Consider the following 22,278-nt stretch of genomic DNA (forward strand, 5'->3'; position numbering starts at 1 on the left):
CCAGATCTCTCATGTAGCTTCTGTCTGTCTTCTACAGATGAGGAGTTCCTCAAATATTAAAAAAAAGTGCTATAATTTATTATATCATATTTCAGTCAAACATCTTGAACAAATCTTTGTCAGCTACTGGTGCTTCTAATATACAGTCTCCAACTTACTTTCATGACTTGGAACACATTCTGCAATTTTGCACTCAAATATGGGAGGGTTGATGGAATTCATAAAAAACCAAGAAAACTGATGTCCTGAAGTTACAGTTATGAACACTACAGAAAGCCCATTACTTCAAATGAAAATCTGCAAATCAGTCATCTATCTTAGGTGTTATTACTTCCTAAACCACAAGCTTCATATTCAAAATAATTTGTTCTAAAAAGTGCAAACTGAAAGTCATACATAGAGAACATCTACAACAAAGGGTTAAGTAAATCATTAGCACTAATTTGTCTGAAGGCTATTAGGCATGTAGGCAAAGTACATTAAAATAATTTGCCTAGTTCACCTAGTTAACCTAGGAACGTTGTCCATCAGTGATTCAGAAAGAGGGATTCTGATGCTGATTGATCTTTTACTTCCCTTTGCAAGAATGATAGATGCTCAATATTTGCAATAAACTCAGAATTTCAGCCAGGTGCTGAAATCTCTAAGTCAGGTCAGAAGTTACAAAACTGACCATAAGATGCACACAACAAGCAATACCTCAGACATAGCTGGTGGCATCATTCTGGTTTTGAACAAACCTGTTAAGCACACCACTCAGTAACTCTTTAGGTGTGTCTCTGAAGTAGCCAACCCCTCTGGTGCTTACACTGTAGCCATGGCAGCACAGAGCTGCCCTGGCTCCCTGCTCAAGGTGCTTTGCTCTGTTTGACCTCCATGTTGCTCCGTATTAGCAGCAACTTACAAACTTAATTGGAAGCCGGAGCTGCTTGCCAAAAGGCATGTCCTTAATGGCTGCAGCTTTCAGCTGGGTGTGCAATAAAATGCTAAACATGCTACAGTTCCAGGTGTAGAAAATTCTATGAAAAAATTTAACTTCAACACAGGGAAAGCTTCAACTCCCACACCTCAATAGTACTTTATATTATATCTTGATAGCATTCAAGTGAATTAAAAATGCAGCTATTTAAAGTAATATGGGGGAAACAGGACTGAATAAGAAATGTATTTAATTCTCTTCAATATGAATGCAAACAGAAGAAAAGTATACGTGCTAACATACAATAAAAATGCAGTGCAGCACTAAAATTGGCTTAATGATAAAGTACAAAATCAAAGAATGATAACTTTACATGGTAAAACATTGCAGTTGGCTTGAACTGCACACTTGCCAACTGATCACTTCATCTGTCTTTTAAAATGGATCACAACTCTTCTATGCACAATTAAACAACAATGTACATTTTTCACACAACTACTTCACATTTTATAATATTAAATACTCCTTTGAATCACTGCCTTGTTTACAGAATATCTGCTAGCTCTGCATGTCTCATTACTAGGTATCAAAAGGCCATTTTAAACAATAATATAAGCATTATAAGCATTTTCTGCAGACACTGCACAGGCATTAAGCAACTCTCCACATGCAGAATACAAATAAGCATAGTAGGCTATTCAAAAAATCACATATATCCATGAGAATCATATATTATCACCTCAAATAGCACAAACAGAATTCTCATCCTGGCTTTGACCAGCACTGTATTAAACACAGAAGGCTTCATTGCAGGAAACAAATCCTTTCAACACAGTGAATGGCAGCCTGTGAAGATTTGATTTATATTTGGGTTTGAACTGTTTTAAAATGAATAAAAGGCTGATGCCAGTGACTCGTTGCAAATTCAGTGACATCCCCTCAGAGATATCAAACCAACCACTGCATCGAATAAAAATGATGCTACTGTCCTTTAGAAATCAACGGGAACTGTGAAACACCATAGAAAGATTTTACACAACTGAACACACTGTTTCATAAAAAAATACATGGACACAAACAGAAATGATATCCATTAAATGACAAATACAGAAGACTCCTGACAATGTTTGTATTTCTTAGAGTAATCTGTAAAATTCTAATTGCATCGCTGTCAGTGACAACTTACTGTAGCAGTATCTGAACTGACACAATGCGCACAAGTATCTCAAAAAAAAGAAAAAAAAATCTCTTTCCATGGGACACAGGAATGTACTGCTCCAGTGACCTTACAGGCAATAAAATCTGCCCCTGCGTGGACTCCTCTCCATGGGCTGCAGCTTTCTTCAGGAAATCTCCCCCTTTTCTTGGTGTGGAGTCATGGACATGCAGCAGGTGGATCTCTGCTCTACCATGGATCAGAGGCCACTCCTTGCCAATAGAGTAATCTACTGTTTGGGCATATTTTTCTGAAGACATTCTTAATGGACTACAACTAGAGGGCTTACAGTTAGCTGTAATTGTAAATCTGTATTATATAAACACATTAATATCAAACTGCTGTAACTGTTCCATAGGATAATGCAAGATGGCATTTATAATGACTAAGTGTTTCTCTAATTATAGTTGTGAGCACTATTTTAAACACACATTCTTGGAACAGAAAGACAAGGAGAACGACAGGCTTAAAAAAAGGGAAGAGCTGCTCTTCCTAACAGCGTTTACTCCATCTGACTCACAGGACACTTGAAACAGAAGAGCAGTGGATTAACCACAGTCATTTAATTCATATGAATATATACAGAAAGTCATACATGTCCATACTTTTTGGGTCTGTTTAACACAATGTCAGATTAATACTCACTTATTAAAGGCCATGTTCATATTTATCAAGGAAAATAGGCACCCTACTTACTTTAGTGATAACTTTTTATTTCTGTGCTACAGTAACAATCCAACAAATTAAAGTCCACTGTAAGAATCACTTCTGGGAACTTTTTATTATTACCATCTTTGATACATCTTAGTTATTTACATCTAAAACAAGATCTCAAAGAAGTACTAAAATTCACAAACACGTAAATAGTGTGTACATTAAAGCATGCACATGAATCTTATATGACATTTCTTTTGTTCCACTGAAATAACATATCAAGCCAAAATACTCATCTATCTGAAGTGCAGCTATGCTCTCAACACTCTCATGTGGATTAAAATAAATCAAATGCCATAACTTGTGTGCTTCCCCCTGACTGCCACCAAATTATACAAAATATTATATATTGACATCAACTCACTTACTGGAGCATGTTGCCTGAAATTAGGAATGTTATGTGCATTAATTTTTTTCTTCTGACAAGGGAGTACTGAACTGAGAGTTCTTGTTTCAGTCTAGTATTACAACATTGTTGCATAAAGCATTTTGCTTTCAAGCCAAGAATTCCCCACAAACCATTAATTTAAGATGTTCTATTCATTAGCATCTGAAGTTATTTCCTCCTAAATATGTAGCTCAGAAACTGCTGACAAACTACTTGAAACCATTTTTTAAGTGTATCACATAACCCTCTGGCTAAGGCTAACTGAAAACTAATTAAAATCATTAAGATGATGATTTGAACAAGAACAGGAAAAAACTGTCTAGATGAAATTATGAGGAAAAATTAGGTACCACTTGACTAAATCGTGCTGTTAGACACACTGCTTCTCATTTGCAAAAAATGAGCATTTCTTTCCCTCTCAAAGGGGTTTTTGACCTTTTAAGGCACCAGTATCCTCAACCCTCCTCAGACTAACTCATTCATCTTCTGACCCAATGCTCCCAAAGAATATTTTACTTCTTTATGGGCAGAAATAAAACTCCCTAAACTGTAAAGATAACTTGTTACCAAATTAAATATCTTTCAACTAGATCATCAGAACATTATTTCAGACATCTGATAAAAAGGCCAGAAGACAAGTAAGAAACTAGTTGTATGACATCTGATAAATAAAATTACACACATCCTTTCCCTTCTATAGAAATGCCAGTCCCTAATCTGGACTCCTGCCACTGATAAAATAACCCAAAAAATCTTCAAGCCTGTGGTCATCAGAGTAGAGAATATAGATTTAAACCTCTTCTATCTGCCAAGAAGACTGAACATCACATAGCGACAATTGCTTTCACAAATCCAAGTGGGGAGAGTAATGAATGAAATTTGGAATAGAAAGAAAATTTCCAGCGGCGTGACTGAAAAAAAGAATGTGTATCTTGTACCACTAGCCAAGATGGCTGATAAACTATGTGTGTTAGCTCCAGCTTGAGCAACAGTATCAAGCACTAATGAAACAGTTCAGAAAATGTTTACCAGTATATGCCAAGACCACTGGACAAAAGCCAGTTTAGAAAGGAATTTGAAAGAACCTCCTTTATCTGGGTTGATGAACTCAATCTAGCATGATGATCCAAATGCTAGGACTCAGATAAACTGAATGTTCTTGAGCCCTGCCTTTGCCAGAGGAAAAAAAGTGCTAAAGCAAAAGGTAGCTCAGCCATGAACTGATGTCACCCCCAACACAGGGTGACACTGATAAATCTACAGTGAAGACCACCGAAAGAGGTGGTCAATCTAAGGTGTACAATCTAAGGCCTATTGTGCGCATCGTACATGACCACATTTTTTGCTACACTATTGATGAGTGCATATGTTCAGGTGTTGTCTATACAGTCATTTCCAAAGATTCACATTGTTTATCTCCTAATTCCGTTATTCAAAGATTAGGGAGGAACATTTTCTTGGGAACAACTTTTGAGGAGGTTTTACATAAACACCTAAGCACTTTATGGGTCCTTTAAAAACCTTATTGAAAGGGATGTGAAATACTGAGACATTCATCTCCAACACTTTTAAATGTTATGGATATATTCATACTAAGTTATGAAACTAATGCTGAAAAATTCCCACAATGCTATAAACAGGGATTTTATCTAGTGGTCTTTTTGTTTTGCCTGCTTTTAGGTATCTTTTAGGTCACTCGAGGCTCAGTCTATAAAAGTCAAAGCAGATGCTGAGCTGGGCTACATTGAATCATCTCCCAGGAAATGGAGATCAGTACATAGGGGGAACTCTTAACATGCCTAGCTAAAAACCAGAAAAAAGAACAACTGGTAAATTTTAGACTAGGGAATAGTTGAAAACCAATGGACAGATTTTACATATTTCTGTGAGTGCAGTACTGAGGTGATGACTATATTACTAGACTAAGTTTGTAGTTCAGCAGAGTGCACAAGTTGTTGCTATGGAACAATGTCCAACTCCATGCAGTGCACGAAATACACTAAATAATAGTATTGTAACTATATTTTAAATTCAACAAGCATAATATAATGGACACCCTTTGTTTTGGGATATCTTTGCTTTTTCGCTCACATCTTTTTCTCTCTCGATTTTTTAAAATAACAGATTTTGTTTTATATATCTTTCAATGAAAATACCTAAGACTAGCTTCCTTTTCTCTCTTACTAAGTCCTGTCTGCCTGTTTCCAGTACTGCTTCAGATTCATTTTCATGTCACCCTTCTGTTTTCTTTCTGCCTTCCCTGATAACAAGTTTCTATTTCTTCTTTGACCTTTATACTCTCCACACAACAAAAACAAAGTTTTGATTTCCAAAATATCCCTCATAGAAATCACTTGCAGAATCTGAATATTCCACCCATAATGTAACATCGAAGAGAAACAAAGCAAAAGAAAGACCAACCTGATGGCATCCCTTGGCCCGAGGACGGCTTCACCGGCACCTGATCCCAGTTGAGATCATCATCATCTGACTGACTATAGCCACAGGAACTGAGAGGCTCATCAAAAGTGCAGCACCCTGTTAAAGAAATACAAAGGTAAGAATTAAGAGAGGCATGCAGATAAATTATGAATCTCCAATCCTAATAATCCATCATTTAATGCAGGGTGTGTCATTCTTAAGCATCTTTTAATACAAATTATTATCTATTTACTAGTCTTCGCTTTCTGAGAGGGAATAAAAGTTCCTTGCCATGAAAACAAAATCCTAAGGGTAAAAGAGCAAATTTGGAACAGCAGACAAATTTATGATGCAACCAGATATCAAAAACAAAATAACACAATTAATAGCAGCAAAAATTAAATATTAAAAGATTACACTATTAAGATTCTTCAGGGAAAGAAAAAAATTATTCCATGCCCAAGGATCTACATTTTAGAAAAAATCTGTAAGGGTGAGAACACCAGCTTCCATTCCTGTATCTTGGTTTCCAAGTAAGGGAAGATCTAGGTGCTCTCAGGTGTGCTGGACTGTGAACAGGCACCAGCATGGCTGTGAGTGGGATCAGTGCCTCTGGCACAACACAGCACATCTACCTCAAAACATCAATCCATGTTCAGTCTCAGAATCTCTGAAAGAAAACCGTATTTTTTCTTTTTTTCTCACTCTCTTCTAAGTAAATTAGAAGAGAATAGCATGTTATAACAGCTCACACCCCCCCAAGCTGGGGTAGGGAAAAAATTATTGTCCCAAATTTAGAAAAATGGAGTCTAACATTATCCACAAGAAAATGGAAAATATTTGGTTTTTTCTTGTGGAACAGAGAAAACTGCAGCTTTTTTACATTGTTCTCATCTAACAGGAGACTTACACAGGGTTACAAAATTGTGTTGTATTTGATGTTTCACTCCAGTGAAGAATGACATCTTTCCTATTTGGGAAAATAAATATAACCCTAGTCAGAGATATTTCTGTCCATATTAAAGGAAATTCTGCAGCTGTTCAAACAAAACTAAACTTTAGGGCTATTCATCATCTTTGCTATCTGTCCAAACACACAGTAGGCTTAGCCTTGCCAAGCTGTACTAAAATAGAAAAGAGATAAAAATCTAGCTTAAAAAATTACTTTTAAAATCTAAATTTTCCTAAAGCACTACAAATGGCATTACAGAATACCATATTGTCCCATTTTCACTAGGATAGAATTAATTTCTTCCCAGGGCTTAAAACTACGACACTTATCAAAAAGTAGAAGATAAAATTCCATTACACCTGACAAATTTCACCTAACTGAAGTCCAGCCTTCCTAATAACTAGTCCAAGTGTATATTTGACATTCACAGCAACAACTTTGCAAGCGTATAATCTTCAGCAGAAATTATTTTTATATGCAATCACTGAATAATTTAGTTTTTTGTTCTCTTAACAGTGAGAATATTACATTGGCCTTTACAGACATCCCATATTTCCCCTGCCCTTGGACACAGATCATCCTGTACTAAGTCTCTGTTCTAACATATCTTTATATGGGAAGTCTACAATAGCATATGAGGGAAATCGGCACCTCTGGAAACTGCTTCTCTCTGTACAAATTTAAGTGCAAAAGATTCAATTAGACACTCCAATGGGAACAGAAAACCCATTAAAAAACCTACAACTCCAAACTCCACCATTTTGCCTCAATGTTAACAACAGACATAAAACCTCTCTCTTGAAGTAAAAAAAAAAAACAGAAATACACCAGATTTTTATAGAGTATATTAAATAACATCTGCAACATTTCCAGAGGGAAGGCTTAGAAATTTTAGCAGTTATTTACACTTTTTTTCTAGTACTTGCATTACTTCCATAAATATTACTTCAAACTTCATAAAATACACCACAAGCTAAGTTTCAGACATACAAGCTGAACATCAACTTTCACAGACGTATCTGTGCTTTTTTATAAAAAATAAAAATAAAAAAAGCCCCAGGTGATGAGAAAGGTAGCTTCCTTGCAAAAGTACTGCAAATGGTAATAGGACATAAATTTAAACACCAAGTTATGGAGTCTGCAATGTAGTCAACCTTGGCAAAAAATATACACCCGAATGAAAGCTGGCATAAATCAGGGTTTACAATTCAAATCAGGCCCAACGAATATATGAAATAGCTCCCACACTTTATTACATCAAACGTATCTCTAGTGATAAGAAGAAAAAACAGTTTAAAGTGTTTTCTTCCTCAAATGCAGAAGCCCAGCCAAGCAATGCAAATATCAAATACTGGGGAAAAGGCATGATTTGTGATTCCAGATGGTTAAAAAAGGCTTCTCCCATTCCCACGAATTAGGAAGATGTCAAAAACGTGGATAACTAGAATGACAGTTCTATTTGTCCAGACCATTTGTTTTTCAACACAGGACCCTTTTCCACTGCTTTTCTTCATTTCTCTTGCCAGTCTATAGCTAAATCACTCTCTCAGGATTTCTTTTTTTTCTGTCTTTGCCATTTACGTCCTTTTTTGTATTATTGTTACTATAACTTCATAAAAATACGTATCTAAACTTCATGTCTGCCATAGGAAGAGTTTTTAAGAAACTTCTGAACTAGTTCTACTCCTAAGCCCCTTCTACCCACAACTAACAAAGTGTAGCAAGTATCTCTATGAGTAATCAAGCTGTACAGTCACCTATCCAGAGAACTGACCAGCATACAGAAGAACTTTATTAGCACAGATGCCAAGCCATGTTTCTTTCCACTGCGAGACACTGAGGATAAGATGAATACTAGTAAAGGCTTTGCACAGCCATAACTTTCTGTAAAGTCTTTTGCAGGTTAAAACAGCATACATGGCATATATAGGTGTTGGAAGTAAAGGCAAGCTTATAATGCAGAACACCTTTGGAGAACAAAGCAAACAACAAAAAAATGCTTAGCCAAATTAGCCAAGGAACAATTACTGCAAATCAAGAGTCATCAAAGATCCTAATGGCTTATGACCAACTCCTGGAAATTCTGGCCCTCACCTCTGACTGTACTACAAGATTAAATTCTTTAGAAATGTGTCATAACTTTTGAGAAACATTTGCCTCTACTGAAGCCCTCCAGGCTGCTCCTACAGCACTTTGTCTATTATCTACTCATGATGCTTTTACTGTGCAAGGTTTCCAGCTCACTAAGTGGACCCATGGTATCAACAAGGACAGGAAATATCTGAGCAATTATCAGGTCTTTAATGTCCCTCATCATTGCACTGTTTTGAAACACGAGCCACTGCCAAGACAGGCTGCTGTTTATAATCAACCACCACACTTGAGAAATCTGCTCATTTTTTGCTACAAGAATTGATAATAACAATCAAAATACATATTGGCTGTTACACAGTTTAATCAAGCAAAGCAATTTCCCTGCCTGTTATACTGACATCACAGTTTGGATGGCCAAACTCTATTTTAAACTATGAACTCAATGCTGACTGAAATATTTATAAGTAAAGCAGAAGATACATATCCCATTAAGATTCTTCGGCTTATGCTGCATTTTATAGATATTTTTGGATTCCTAAGAGGAACTGAATTGACAAATGCATAAGATACAGTGCAGTGTATTACAGCCTATGGTTCTTTCAACTGCAATTATCCATTTAACTATCATGAACCCAGTTCAATATAACTGCCATTTTCTGAGTGTAGTCCTTTTTGGATGCTTCAATTTTAGTTGGCTAAATTACTTTAGATCTTGAAAAATTTATGAGCTTAAACAAGGAATATAAGTTAAGATAAAAGCAACCAATTAAAGTATAAGGGATAAAGAATACACTATATTTTCCCTTATGTGAATAAAGTTTTATTCAAACTATTTTGTGTTTTACAGACTCTGACGTGTTATGAAGCATTCTCAAAGAATACCTTAGCATATAGTAGGATACTAAAAATCTGTTAAGTGACAAAAAGCAACGCAAAAAAAAGTTCAAATTATGCTGGGCACTTCTTTATTTTGGTTGATTTTATATATTTCAGAAATCTCATATCAATATGTACTTTCCATCAAAAATTTTCTGCCAAGTGTACAAGTGCTAAAAGTTGTAATTCTTATGAGTGTCAGTGCTAGCACTGGCAGGGAACATATGTGCATACCAGAACTGAGGCAATGGCCCTGGCTTTGGGATAAAATCAATTTTTGCTTTGCAGCAAAGCCCTATGGTTTCTGATCTGCCATAGAACCATGAATTCTATTGCAGAATATGTGAACCCAGACGCTAAGTTTACTGAAATCCACCATTTTATTAGTGTTCTTCTTTTGCTCATTTAAAAAGTATTCTGAATTCTGCTGATTCTGTTATTTTCAGCTTCATACTAGAAATGGGGTTATGTCGATTAACTGCAGTGTAGCTATACTTTGTAACAGAAATTAAAACGTTGATATTTGATCTAAAAGCTGGGATGCCTAGACCACATGTCATATCAGGAGCTTGGATAATGCAGGGAAAGATTCATCTCCAATCAGGCAATTGATCTTTCCTTTCTGTCTATAAGAAAAAAGAACCCTCTGCCCAAACCAACAATTCAGCCGACTGCATTCCCTCTTGTCCTCGTGAACATCCCTGCATCCATGAGCAATGGACCAAGCACATCAATCACCTGGACAACATACCAAGGCAAATGAAAACAGAAATAACTGAAAAACTGTGACAAACTAGAATTACTAAGCTTGCCTAATCGGTGAATGAGTCAGTTTATCCCCAGGGGTTACTGCTCAGGACAATCATCCTATCTAGACACTCTCATGACAAGCAGAAAGTGAACTGAGAAGCACAGCATTAGGAAAATGGGATCCCGTGCCTCTAAGCTGACAAAACATCCCATCTGAGAATAAGCAATTATTCCTTTGGGGGAAGATAAGGAGTCATAAAAAGGAAAATAAGCCATTCTCAATTATAAACTCACTAACAGAGGAAGCAACAGTGGGAATCAATGGACAATTTTTAACACAAAAAAATTAAAATGCTGCCTGTAAACCTGTACCACAGGTCTGGTCTGCTGTATAACTTTACTATAGATGAGGTGATGACAGAAATTGTCTAGTTTGAAATAATTTGCTTCTCTGAAATCAATAAATGTTTGAGCCAATAAAGGTTCATGTAAACTAACTTCAGCTACATAAATGGAAAACTTAAAGAACACATCAGAAACTGAAGATAGTGATCTGCCTGGATTCTATTTTGTGTTTAGATTCCCAGAAAAAAAAAAGAAGAAGAAAAAAAAAAAGTTCTACCTGCCCTTTCAAAGGTGTTACAGCATGTCATGTTGAAAGGGCTTTCCAGACATGCTAGCTCAGAGATAGCCAGTGAAAGAAACCCTTCTCTGTGTGCCTCCAAAGTACACACAGAGCTGCCATGTATCTGCAGTGACATACGCACACCAAAAATTCTTACCCAAGCTTTACAAGTGAGCTTTCAACAGTGGGTAGTCGGCTTTAAAATGGAACATTTATTTTCTCTCAAAATATACCGAGGTTTTTTTTTTTTTTTTTTTTAACCAAAGGCAAGTGTTCAGAGCTCTAAAATAATTCTGTAATCTATATTACTGGTCAGGGAGTCTAAAAATCCATGTGCTGCATAAAGTTGATCTAATTTAAAACTGTATCTACATTTTGTCAAGTCTACATATGCATCGGGGTGAGAGAGAAGAGCAAAAAGAAACAGACTTTACAATTACAGACCTTTTCTGATTGTGTCTGTGCTCAGAATGGGTTTTGAAAAAGGTAGAGATTAGAAGAATTGTCTGGAAAAATCCCATGAGCCAAAGCAAAGATCATGAGGTAAAAGTATGTGTTTAGCAACTAAGAATGTCAGATATTAATTATGTCTCTAAAGGAGAAAACCAAAAAATTACATAAAACTATGCTAAGACTTACGGAAAAGGTGGTATGAGAACACTTGAGACTTCCAAATTTATGGATGCTATTCCAGCAATATCACAGGTGATGACATGACAGCATACCCAAAAAAAAAAAAAACCCCAAAAAAAACCCAGATAAACACTTAAAGCTGTTATTTAAGAGTCTTCAAAAGCTCACATGTTCATAAAAGTTAAAGCTGTTCTCTCTGTTCTGCCTCCACTTACCTGGCAGAAACTGAATCAATGTAACTGTTGACAAATATGTTTCAGTTTTGGTGACACAGGACAACGTAGCCAAGTTGAATTTTATTGAAAACATATTTGTCAGTTCTAACTTCCCCTAGAAACCTGCCCACACTTAGGCAAATAAATGGGTTTTTAACAATTACAGCTGCCTAACAGATATTGAGAATAATTCTAAATTTGCATTCTTGGACTTTACTGAAAAGCCCTGAAAAAAGTTTCCTCTCAAAATGTACAGTTAAACTCCTTTGAGCTACCAAGACATAAGAACAGACAGCACTCACCAAAGCAATACACTGAATAAAGGCTCCTAAAATAAAAATCATCCATCTTGTGTAAGCAAATAGTACCCATATATTTGTGTCATTTTTGTATCAGTGAATATTTATGAGGCCCATGGGAAAATGAGTGCACATTAATATTACATGAGCAAACTTATTTCTGGCATTATTTAATGGCAGAGTCTTTGATTTCACAATATTAGTGATAACTTTTCTTAATTTATGGCATCAATTATATGGGCAAATGCACATATATGGTTACATACACAAATTATAACCCTGGTGCAGTTGTCATTAGTTAGGACATCTACCAAGAGAAATATTTGAGCATTCAATCCCATAAAGAGCATATAGGATTATGTGGAAATGTATTATGGAGACCCTATTTTGAGAAGTACTATTAAAACAAGCATATTTGCAGAAGTCATCAGATTCTATGCTTTAGTTAAAGGGAGCATATCCTGCTGGATGTTAAAACTACTAGCTGGTCTTCCAGTTAAACATGACATAACAGTAAGAGACATTTCTTGTACAAATAGCTGCTATGGATAAGCTTTAGTGGCTGCTGGAAGGATGGGGTCAGTGGGTTGGTTTTTTTTTTTTTTGGTTTTTTTTTTGGTAAATGTACTGTTGTCCTTTTAAATTACTAAGTTAATGCTTAAATCAAATTCTAGTTTAGGGAATTTACTTTACACAACTGTATGTTATGATAACTTTCTTTAAAAAGCCTCACCAAAAACATTTCATATGACAAGCACTTTGGAAAAACTTTCCAAGAACAAATAGAAGTCCAATTTGTAACATCTGTTTAACCTACAGATGTATACACCTTATTAAAAAGATCACAGTGGGCCTACCAGTTGCAAAAGGAAGACAGGTGATTTACATTTTAATTGGAGCTGAGTGAATGTGATGAAATTCTGGACTGTGGTCAAAACCACTACAAAAATGAATAAATAAAAGGCAGATTTCCCATATGTTTTGCATCTTGTTTATCACAAAAACATGACAAAAATGTGCTTCAAAATGCAAAAAATCTCTTGTATAAACTGCCTGAAACATTTCAGCATAAAGCTTTGACCTACAAATAGCTAACAAAAGGAAACTTCTTTTCATGTACTTAAAACAGAATTAAAAATTCAAATTATATTCTGGCAGTAGAATAAGCCTTCTGAGAAAAACAAAAATACAACTGCACACCTATTTCATATAGTTTATACCACAGGATTTTACTTAATTTATTTTATAGCTACCACCCAGGAGTGCACAAAACCCCTTTATTAAACATGTAAAAGCATTCAGTCATCTTGGCTGGCAAAGAAAGCAGACACTATGGAACAGAGATAAGGGAGACATTATTTTTTCTCCATTTACTTGTAATGGAGAACAGCAAGGATGTGATCAGGAGGGTGAGATGCACATAGTGCATTAATAGATACACAAGGTAACAATTAGGCATACTTTCATTCGACACCATTCAGCACTTTGTAAGACTTGAAATGACACCTCTGTTTTGGAAATCTACAGTAAAACACACAACAATGTTTCTGTACTCTTTTCTAGGGAAGAAAAGAAAGAGGGGTGATTTTCCATGCAACCCCTCCCAACTGCAACTTTGAAGTCTGCAGCACTTCACCCTTCTGTCAGCTGAGGGACAAAGCACATACCATAGGGATCTCTTTTCCAGTCAGCATCTATTTGTGATTTCGTAGATTGGCAACAGATGCTGCCCCTATTAATTTAATTATTATGTAGAATGCCTCTAACCTTTCCTCATTTAGATTTTACTGCAATTTTATCTTCACTTCTCATTTCAGTATACTGAGGAGATCACCAAAGTATGCCCAAGCATGTGCAGCTGCAATGAAAAAGAAAATATCTAAACACAGTAAGAAAGTACTTATTTTATTTCACTTTTACCTGGTTTCATTTACTCCTATAGAACTACCAAGGCTTAGAGGCAAAATCCTAAATTGTTTCCTTAGGTGAAGTGCTGCCCTGGCAAAGGGTAAACTCAAGAATCACTCACCATTAATCTCTCAATATGGTATTTATGAGGGTAAATATTTACGATGGTATTACAGTTGTGCTGATCTGTCGAAGATAAGCAAATTCCAGCAAAATAAGACAGCTGTCTGCTCTCAATAGTTTCATATTAATTCCACTTTTTGAAGTGATTATCCTAAAAACTGCTTAGTCCTTTTCATTTCACCCAAGTATCCCAGCATCTTTATAACTCACTAAAATAGCACAGTAAAGCTGTCCCAAAAAAATTCGTCAAGGGCAAAGAAGAGCAGGGGAAGGTATTTGAGAAGCACCACAAAACTGTACAAGTGGAAAACAATACAGAGCTGCATAGATGATATTCAAGAAAAAATTGTATACAATGGAAAGTCTGAAGTGAAATAAAACACAATTCAGAAGGAAGGAAAAAACAGGGCGGCGAGTTCTACTCTTTTTTTCCAACCCAGCTGGGAGGAACAGATTGAAATGTATGCCTTGCAGCCAAAATTTATCATAATACAGTGTCTGCTCATCCCAATACTCCACTTAAAACACAGTACAACCTCAGAAACATGCAATCATCAAGACTGTGATTATGAGACCACACCAGGCCATTTCGCTAACATCTGTTCAGGAAACACCGTATTAGATTTTCAGTCTGTCATGAGGACAAACCTTTTCATGCTACATCCATCCCAGGGCTCTGGGGAAATACAGCCTAATAAAAGACAGTCAAACCACCTTTTCCACAACCAGCACCACTAGCCATTCAACTCACAAAGCCATTAAATTCCTGATCCCAGTGGAACCTGTTTTTCACTAAAGCACTTTTTAATAACTTTGAAAAACGGCACTTCTTTCTTAAAATTACTAAAATCCAACACCTTCATTCTTAGTTGGAAATTGTGCTATTCAATTCCCCACCCCCCCCAAAAGTTTTTTCCCATGTTATAACGGATAGGTGTGAAAGAATGGAGGCAAACATAAGGACCACAATGAGCAGTTACTGTTCTTTTGTCTGTGGCTGTGCCAAGAGCCACACAAGTTTAACCCCAAACAGTGACCAGCTACATTTCATGTTATGAGACTATGAAAAAAAAGGACTATGTTGCTTCAACGCATTTATCTCACAGTTTTACAATTCAGATTGCGCCAAAGGACACTTGTTCTGACTGAACAAACCAAAAAGAAGTGTTACTTCCCAGGTCAATGTGGCTTTATTCATTCCTTACCTTCCAGCATTAGGTAAATGGACAGACACTGACAAACAATCCTTATGCTCCTACAGACTAATCAAAACCTGTGATATTTGATATTATTTTAACTTCTGCATAACAACTGTATCTCTTAACAGCACAGAATGTATCTGAATAACAAGCAAATAAGAAGCTAAGTTCTGATTTTAGAGTTCAGTAGCATGTTTTCCTAAAGTAAATAAATACAACAGTGTAAAACAGTTCCAAGTCTTGATTAGATAAAAGCCACCTATAAGGCAGTGGACCCACCGCAAACTTTTAAGATACCATAGCTAGACTGCTACTACAGATAGAATATCCTCTAAAGGAGTCCCAAGACTCATTTCTTCCCCAGATTCCACAGCTTTTACAGGCAGTAAATACTGCCTCTGAAGTTATCAGATAGCAGGACTGAAGACAACCTGTTTTATCAAAATCCGATTTTGATAGCTGAGAGATTAACTATTATTTCATCCTACTATCAGGACATTCTGAGCTGAGTAAATTTTTGGGTTTGCCTTCCCCCCCACCCCAATCTTGTCAAAAAACTACTATAACATGCTATTTATCTCTGTATAAAGGGATTTCTTTGAGAAACCTGACAGCATTCTTCTCATCTGCCAGTTGAGCTTTTAAAATGTATCTTCACCTTTAAACTCTTCAAGCTAAAAAACACAAGTGTACTTGAAGCTCAATCATTCTCCCTGGTGCTACTCATTTTTAATGAGCCTCTTGTCTTTACGTCTCCCAGCAGACTCCACAAAGCAATCTCAGGTGCTCTGAAACCAATGCTTGATGCTTCTCCAAACCTCTGTCTTTTTGAGCCTGAAATCCTCCTGCTAAACCCATATGGGACTGATAGGCCATTTCAGTCAAACCCAATTTCACTTATTTATCACAAGCCTCTGCTTAGAAACTCTGCTGTGGATTGCTTGTAGACACAATCTGTTTCCAGCTTTGAACTTTAAAAAGGATTTAAGCAGTCAATCTCAATATCATTATAAATCCAACATGCATTACTTGTCTATTGATTGTGAGAAAATAAAAGTTTGAAGCTTGATTTCAGGGCTAATCTTTCCATTTGCTTGATGAGTTTTGCAGTTGCTAGAGAACACTTAATGCATCCTGTTAAGACTACACCATATAAAGCTTGGACGAAAAATACAGACTATTTACAACACAGAGCTAGCTTTAAGTAAAGAACAAAGGCAGTGCTAGCTTTGCTAATCTCAAGAGGTTTTTCAGCTATGCCACAATGAAAAACAGGAAAAAAAGAACTCTAAACATTGTTTTATACAAATAATGTTAAGATTAATTTTATAATTCTTCTGCCCAATATATCAGGAGTTTGTATTCTACTTCACCAATACACAGAGCAAAAGAAAAAATGTACAGGACACATCTGTATTCCTTTTTTCTTTATTAAACTACTTTACTAATGGTATTTTTCCCTATAATTTTTGATTGAAATAGTTTATCATCTTATTAAACGAGCTGTTTATGTTCTGAGTTATGATGTGTGCACTGAAACATCTGAGAACAAATACCATAAAGTAATTTTATATGTAGAAAGAATTCAAATTTTATATCAGATATTGAAGCCCATGCAGCCCCTGTCCTGCCTGTTAATCCAAGAATCCTCCCACTCTCTATTTTTTTTGTTTTATTTTTTGTTTTTTGTTTTGTTTTTTAGTGTCTGTGGGTTTTCCTTCAGGCAAGAAAGGCTGTTACTCATTTTGGTTTTCTTTTTGAAGTCACCATGTATGCATTTTCCCATGCAGCAACTACGAAGTGCTACAGACTCTAGTTCTATGATACAACCATTGATACAGCTCTACTTGATCAATAATTCAGGAAAATATTCATCTTGGCATTAGCTACTGCTGTCATTACAACTCTGTGACCAGATGAAAGAGAGCAGGACCTCCACCTGGAGGTTTTACCTGTGCTGCTCAGTGAATTAACCTGTAGGAGGTGCCACAGTGATGAAGTAGTCAAAAACCTCCAGCGGGCAACTTCATCACATGGGTAATTAGTTCACTACATCAATAACGCCTCCAGTCATTAGCAGCGCTATGGCTGAATCCCAGGTCTGCTTGCTAAATGCAGTCAGCACAACAGGCTTTAACTGTGCTACAGGTATAAATAACTTTCTATTTTTAAATGTAGTTAGGTACTGCTTTTTTTCTCCTTGGTTTTAGTCATTATCTCTTGCCGTAAATTATACTTTATTTCATTCATCACATCTATAACCTTCTTTCCGAAGGAAAAGAATTAATTAATTTTAGAAACCTCTGATATTTTCACAAGGTCTCATCAGCTACAAGAGAGACCCACATCTGACACTGCTGAAAACATTACTGCTGCAACACTGACATGCCCAAGCTTATATAACCCGAGGAGCGAACTCTTGAACCTCCCACACAGCAGAGCAGGGCACTATCACTAGACTACCCAGATAAAATAATTACTTTCCATTCTTGCCTATAAGAGGATTAAGTCAGTAGTAAACTCACTTAAATGTTGTACTGTAACAAAAAGAGAAATTGAGGCCACACAGATCTTCATACTTTTCTAACCTTGCAGAAGCCATTTCAGGTCTGTGTGTGAATGTCATCATCTAAGTACGAGCAAAGTCAAAGAACTGTCAGGCTGATTCAAATTTTTTGCTTTCCACTCACTCCTGTTCAATGCCTGATGAAAGGGATGTTCTTTTCCAGGCTGTAATGCTGGAGCAAGTATCTTTGATCCTTCATGAAAAATGTCAGATACTCCTGGCACACCAGTATGTTACACTGGGAAGGTCATGCCCTCTCAGTTGCCAAAGTTTGCTTCAGGATAGGAATAAAAATAATAATAGCTAAATGTATGCTCATGTCTCTAAACAGTATAGATCAGGACCAGTATCATTGATTTATGACAGATTAGGCTGGCTCAGAGGTTTTTGGCTCAATTATTTGAAAGTACTGATATGATATTACTGTAATACTATTACTTGCTATATATGGTATATATACGTATATTTTATGTGTATTTTGAAGTATCTCTCTTGATTTACCTTTAATTATTTATTGGCCATTAAAACACTTGAGCTTTTAGGGTAATTTTCACATTTTTTCAAGTGCATTTTACTTAAATGTTTAAAAATCTTTATAAAAGTTGCATTTGGTCTCTATAGCTAAAGTAGCAAATAGGCCTGAAGCCTTAAACAGATGGTAAGAATTGTGTGCCAAGTTACAATAACCAAATAGTTTTTGATTATCTGTAAGGCTGGAGACTCCACAACCATCACGGGCACTCTGTGTCAGCATGCTGTCACATCTTTCACAGTTTCCTGATGTTCAGAAGGAACCTCCTGAGTTTCAGGTTGTGCCCATTGCCTCTGCTCCCGTCACTGGGCACCACTTAACAGAGCCTGGCTCTGTCCTCTTTGCACCCTCCCCTCATGTATTTTACAGACATTGATAAGATCCCCCTAAGCCTTTTAGTCTCCAGGCTGTGTAGTCCCAGCTCTATCAGCCTTTTATTATAGAGAGATACTCCAGTCCATCATGTTTGTGGCCCTTCACTGGACTTCAGTATATGCATGTCTCACTTGTACTGGTGAGCCCAGAACTAGACCCAGCACTCCAGCTGTGGCCTCACCAGAGCTGAGCAGAGGGGAAGGATCACTTCCCTTGACTTGCTGGGAATACTCCTCCTAAGGCAGCCCAGGATACCACTGGCCTTTACTGCAAGGGCCCACTGTTGGCTCATGCTCAGCCTAGTGTTCACCTTCATCTATAGGGCCTTTCTTGCAAAGCTGCTCTCCAGCTGGTCAGACCCCAGCCTGTACTGGTGTCAGGGCTAATTCCTCCCCAGGTGCAGGACTTTGCACTTTGCTGAACAACTCTTTAGTGTATCAGCCACCCCTCCCAGTTTTGTGTCATCTGCAAACTTCCCGAGGGCATGCTCTGCCCCTCATCCAGATCATTAATGAAGGTGCTGAACAGGACTGGACCCCTCAAGTACGTCACCAGGCACCAGCCTCCAACTAAGACTTTATGCCACGGACCATCACCCTTTGGGCCTGGCTGCTCAGACAGTTTTCTGCCTGCCCCACTGTCTGGTCATCCAGCCCATACCCCACCAGTTTCTCTGCAAGTTACTGCAGTCAAGCTGGACAATATTCAGTGCTCTCCCCTCATCTATCAGGCCAGTCATTTCATCAGAGCTGGCTATTAAGTTGGTCAAGAAGATCATCATGTTGGTCACCTCCCCTTGGTGACTTCATGCTAACTGCTACTGATCTCATCCTTCATAGGCCTGAAAATGGCTTCCAGAATTAGCTGCTCCATCACCTTCTGAGGTGAGGCTGGCCTGCCTGTTGTTTCCTGGATCCTTTTACGTGCTCTTTTTGACATTTGTTTTCCTCCAGCTCTCAGGCACTTCCCCCAGTTGCCATGATGATTCAAAGGTTATGAAGAACGGCCCTGTGATGACATCAACTAGTTCTCTCTCATGCATCCCATTAGGACCACAAATACCAAAGGAACATCGACTTCAACTCTTCAGTTTTTCCAAAAATTACTTCACCTGATTCTCAGCCTGAATTTGTTTAGTCATTCAGGCTTTCTTTTTTACTAGTGGCCTGCCCCATTTATTAAACAGCAATTCTTTATAGCATGCTTGCAAACCTACCTACATCAAATATTGTAAATTTGACCGAGTAGATTCCAAATTTAAGGAATTTCAACAGTGTGCTTCCAAAGACTTAATGGTTCATAACAGTTCTTCTGAGCTTCCCTGAGTTTGTGGTCCTTCCTGACTTGTGATGTTGCATGAACTAGATGAAGTATTTCAAAGACGTAATGGGAACGCCAAGTATTCTTCCTGGTTCATATACTTCTGATCACACATCAGAAAGCATGGCTTCCATGTCTTTTTCAATCACTGTCTCCTTGACAGTGTTTCCTGAGGCTGGAGGCACATCTTCATTTCTGGGTCAAACACACAGTGCTTTCTTGCACTCCACCTTGCTATATCACTTAGCTCTCCTCTCATCGCTACTCACCACGGCACTAACCCCTTTACCATCTACATCCTTTTATCAGTAATGACTCTATATTTCGTCCTCATCACTAATAAAAAGGTTAAACACCATCAGATTTAAAATTAATCCTCAGAGGACCTCCACATACTCCACACTGATTACCTATTAACCACTTTTTAAAAAGACACTTGATGTACACTGATGATTCTGTGCCGTTCCAATTTCTAAATCAACAAGTCACACAGCATCAAATGAAACCTTTTACAAACATTAAATGTCACATATCTCTGAAAAGTCAAACTTGTTCTCTCAAAACATCATGCTTTCCTGAAAAAAGATCCAGCTCCCAGAACTTTATGTTGGGTGAAAATACCAATGAAGAATTAAAGCTATGTTTTTTAAAGCAGTTTACTTCCAGGCAGCCATGCTACTTTGCACCAAATTAATGTCTGTTTGGCAGACTTGGTAATCCTATTCATCCTTCTAATGCTTTGTCTTACCAATTTTAGACAATTCCTAACTTACCTTTTAACACACATCCATCTCTCCTTTCCCTCTTTCCTCCACTTCCTCTCCATTTTTTTAACCTATTTTACTTTTCCTCTCTTCTTAACAAACAATTCTATTACTGCAATTAGTAATATTCTGCATATATTTTCTTCTAATACTTCTAAATCAACATTTGTCTTGCTTCCAGAAGTAATTGCCTATGGATTGTGAGAAAGAAGTCTTTTATTCTCACAATAAACAAGCACACCAACATAGCTACACAGTTTTATGACAATGGTAAGTAAATTGCCAACAACAGTAGTAGGGACAAGAGAAGGCAATTCCTAATCTATACAGGAGCTCTAAACTGTGACGCAGGGGAATTTTTTTCTTCCTTAAAAAAACTAACAAACAAACAAAAAACCTAAAAAAAAACCAAAACAAAAAACAACCAACCAACCACAAAAAAAAAACAACTAAGACTTAAACAACAGTAAGACAGATTTTTTAATATAGAACCTACCGGTCCAAAACATTTCATGAAATTATCACAAAAAGCCATACACTCAGAGTAGGGATGCAAAACAATCACCTGTACCAGAATACATCCTCACAATCAGTGAAGTCACTGCCCTTTTCAAATAGCTCTACTAAAATGGATTGCAACTTCCAGGAACACACACATAAGCCTTTTCACACAATTTGTTTTATTCACAATGGTAAAAAAAATTGTGACATAACTCACCTGTGGCATGAATTGATTAGCAGTGTTCTGGGAAATCTGGTATTTTATTTAGAAGGGCACTGATTTGCAAACAATAGGGCTAAAGAAATAGAGCTCAACCAAAATAAATTAAGGACTAAACAAATGTTCATGGAGATAGGAAATTCTATGCATGAGACCTTTCTGGAGAAAAATTTATATTAAGTTTTAGCTCTTTAAAATTTAGACTAGTAGTTGCAAGATGAATGGCCAGTTTCACTGTTTTTAATGGTTTCTATACCTTAGAAGGTTATTTTATTGACGTAAAATTTAAACCATGGTTGACAAAATGCACCTCTGTTTCTCCACAGTTGTGAAAGTACTACAGAATAATGGATCTCCTTCCTGCAGAAAACTGCTTCATTTACAAGACAAGTGTCCCACATTTTATGCATACATTACATTCAGACATATTTTCCCATGTTCTTTGGCAGTTTCTATTTTTTTCCTTTTCTCCCTGTAATCTCAGGTAAGCCTCAGAGCAACCAAGAATTAATCTAAAGCAGCCAGAATGAGATAAAATTTGCATTTCTTATTTTTCCTTACTGTTTCTGCCACATTTACCTTCCAATTTTTTAGGAAAGTATTTTAGTCTAGCTACAAATTCATGCATACTGTAGACTTATTTAAGGTAAATGCTATACTAAAACTAT

General features: G+C 36.8%; 1 protein-coding gene across 9 annotated transcripts in view; it reads right to left on the reverse strand.

Annotated features, from left to right (window-relative positions):
- The window catches only part of PTPRM (protein tyrosine phosphatase receptor type M), a 445,877-nt gene that overhangs the window by 339,645 nt on the left and 83,954 nt on the right, over positions 1 to 22,278 (reverse strand). For all 9 annotated transcript variants that reach the window (XM_085052574.1, XM_085052569.1, XM_085052577.1 and 6 more), the window contains exon 2: positions 5,659 to 5,775. In XM_085052574.1, the coding sequence (XP_084908700.1) occupies positions 5,659 to 5,775 (117 nt within the window). The remainder of the gene's footprint in view (positions 1 to 5,658; positions 5,776 to 22,278) is intronic.

This window comes from Lichenostomus cassidix, chromosome 2, assembly GCF_008360975.1.
Source record: "Lichenostomus cassidix isolate B80296 chromosome 2, HeHo_3.0, whole genome shotgun sequence".
In the NCBI taxonomy this organism is placed as follows: Eukaryota; Metazoa; Chordata; class Aves; order Passeriformes; family Meliphagidae; genus Lichenostomus; species Lichenostomus cassidix.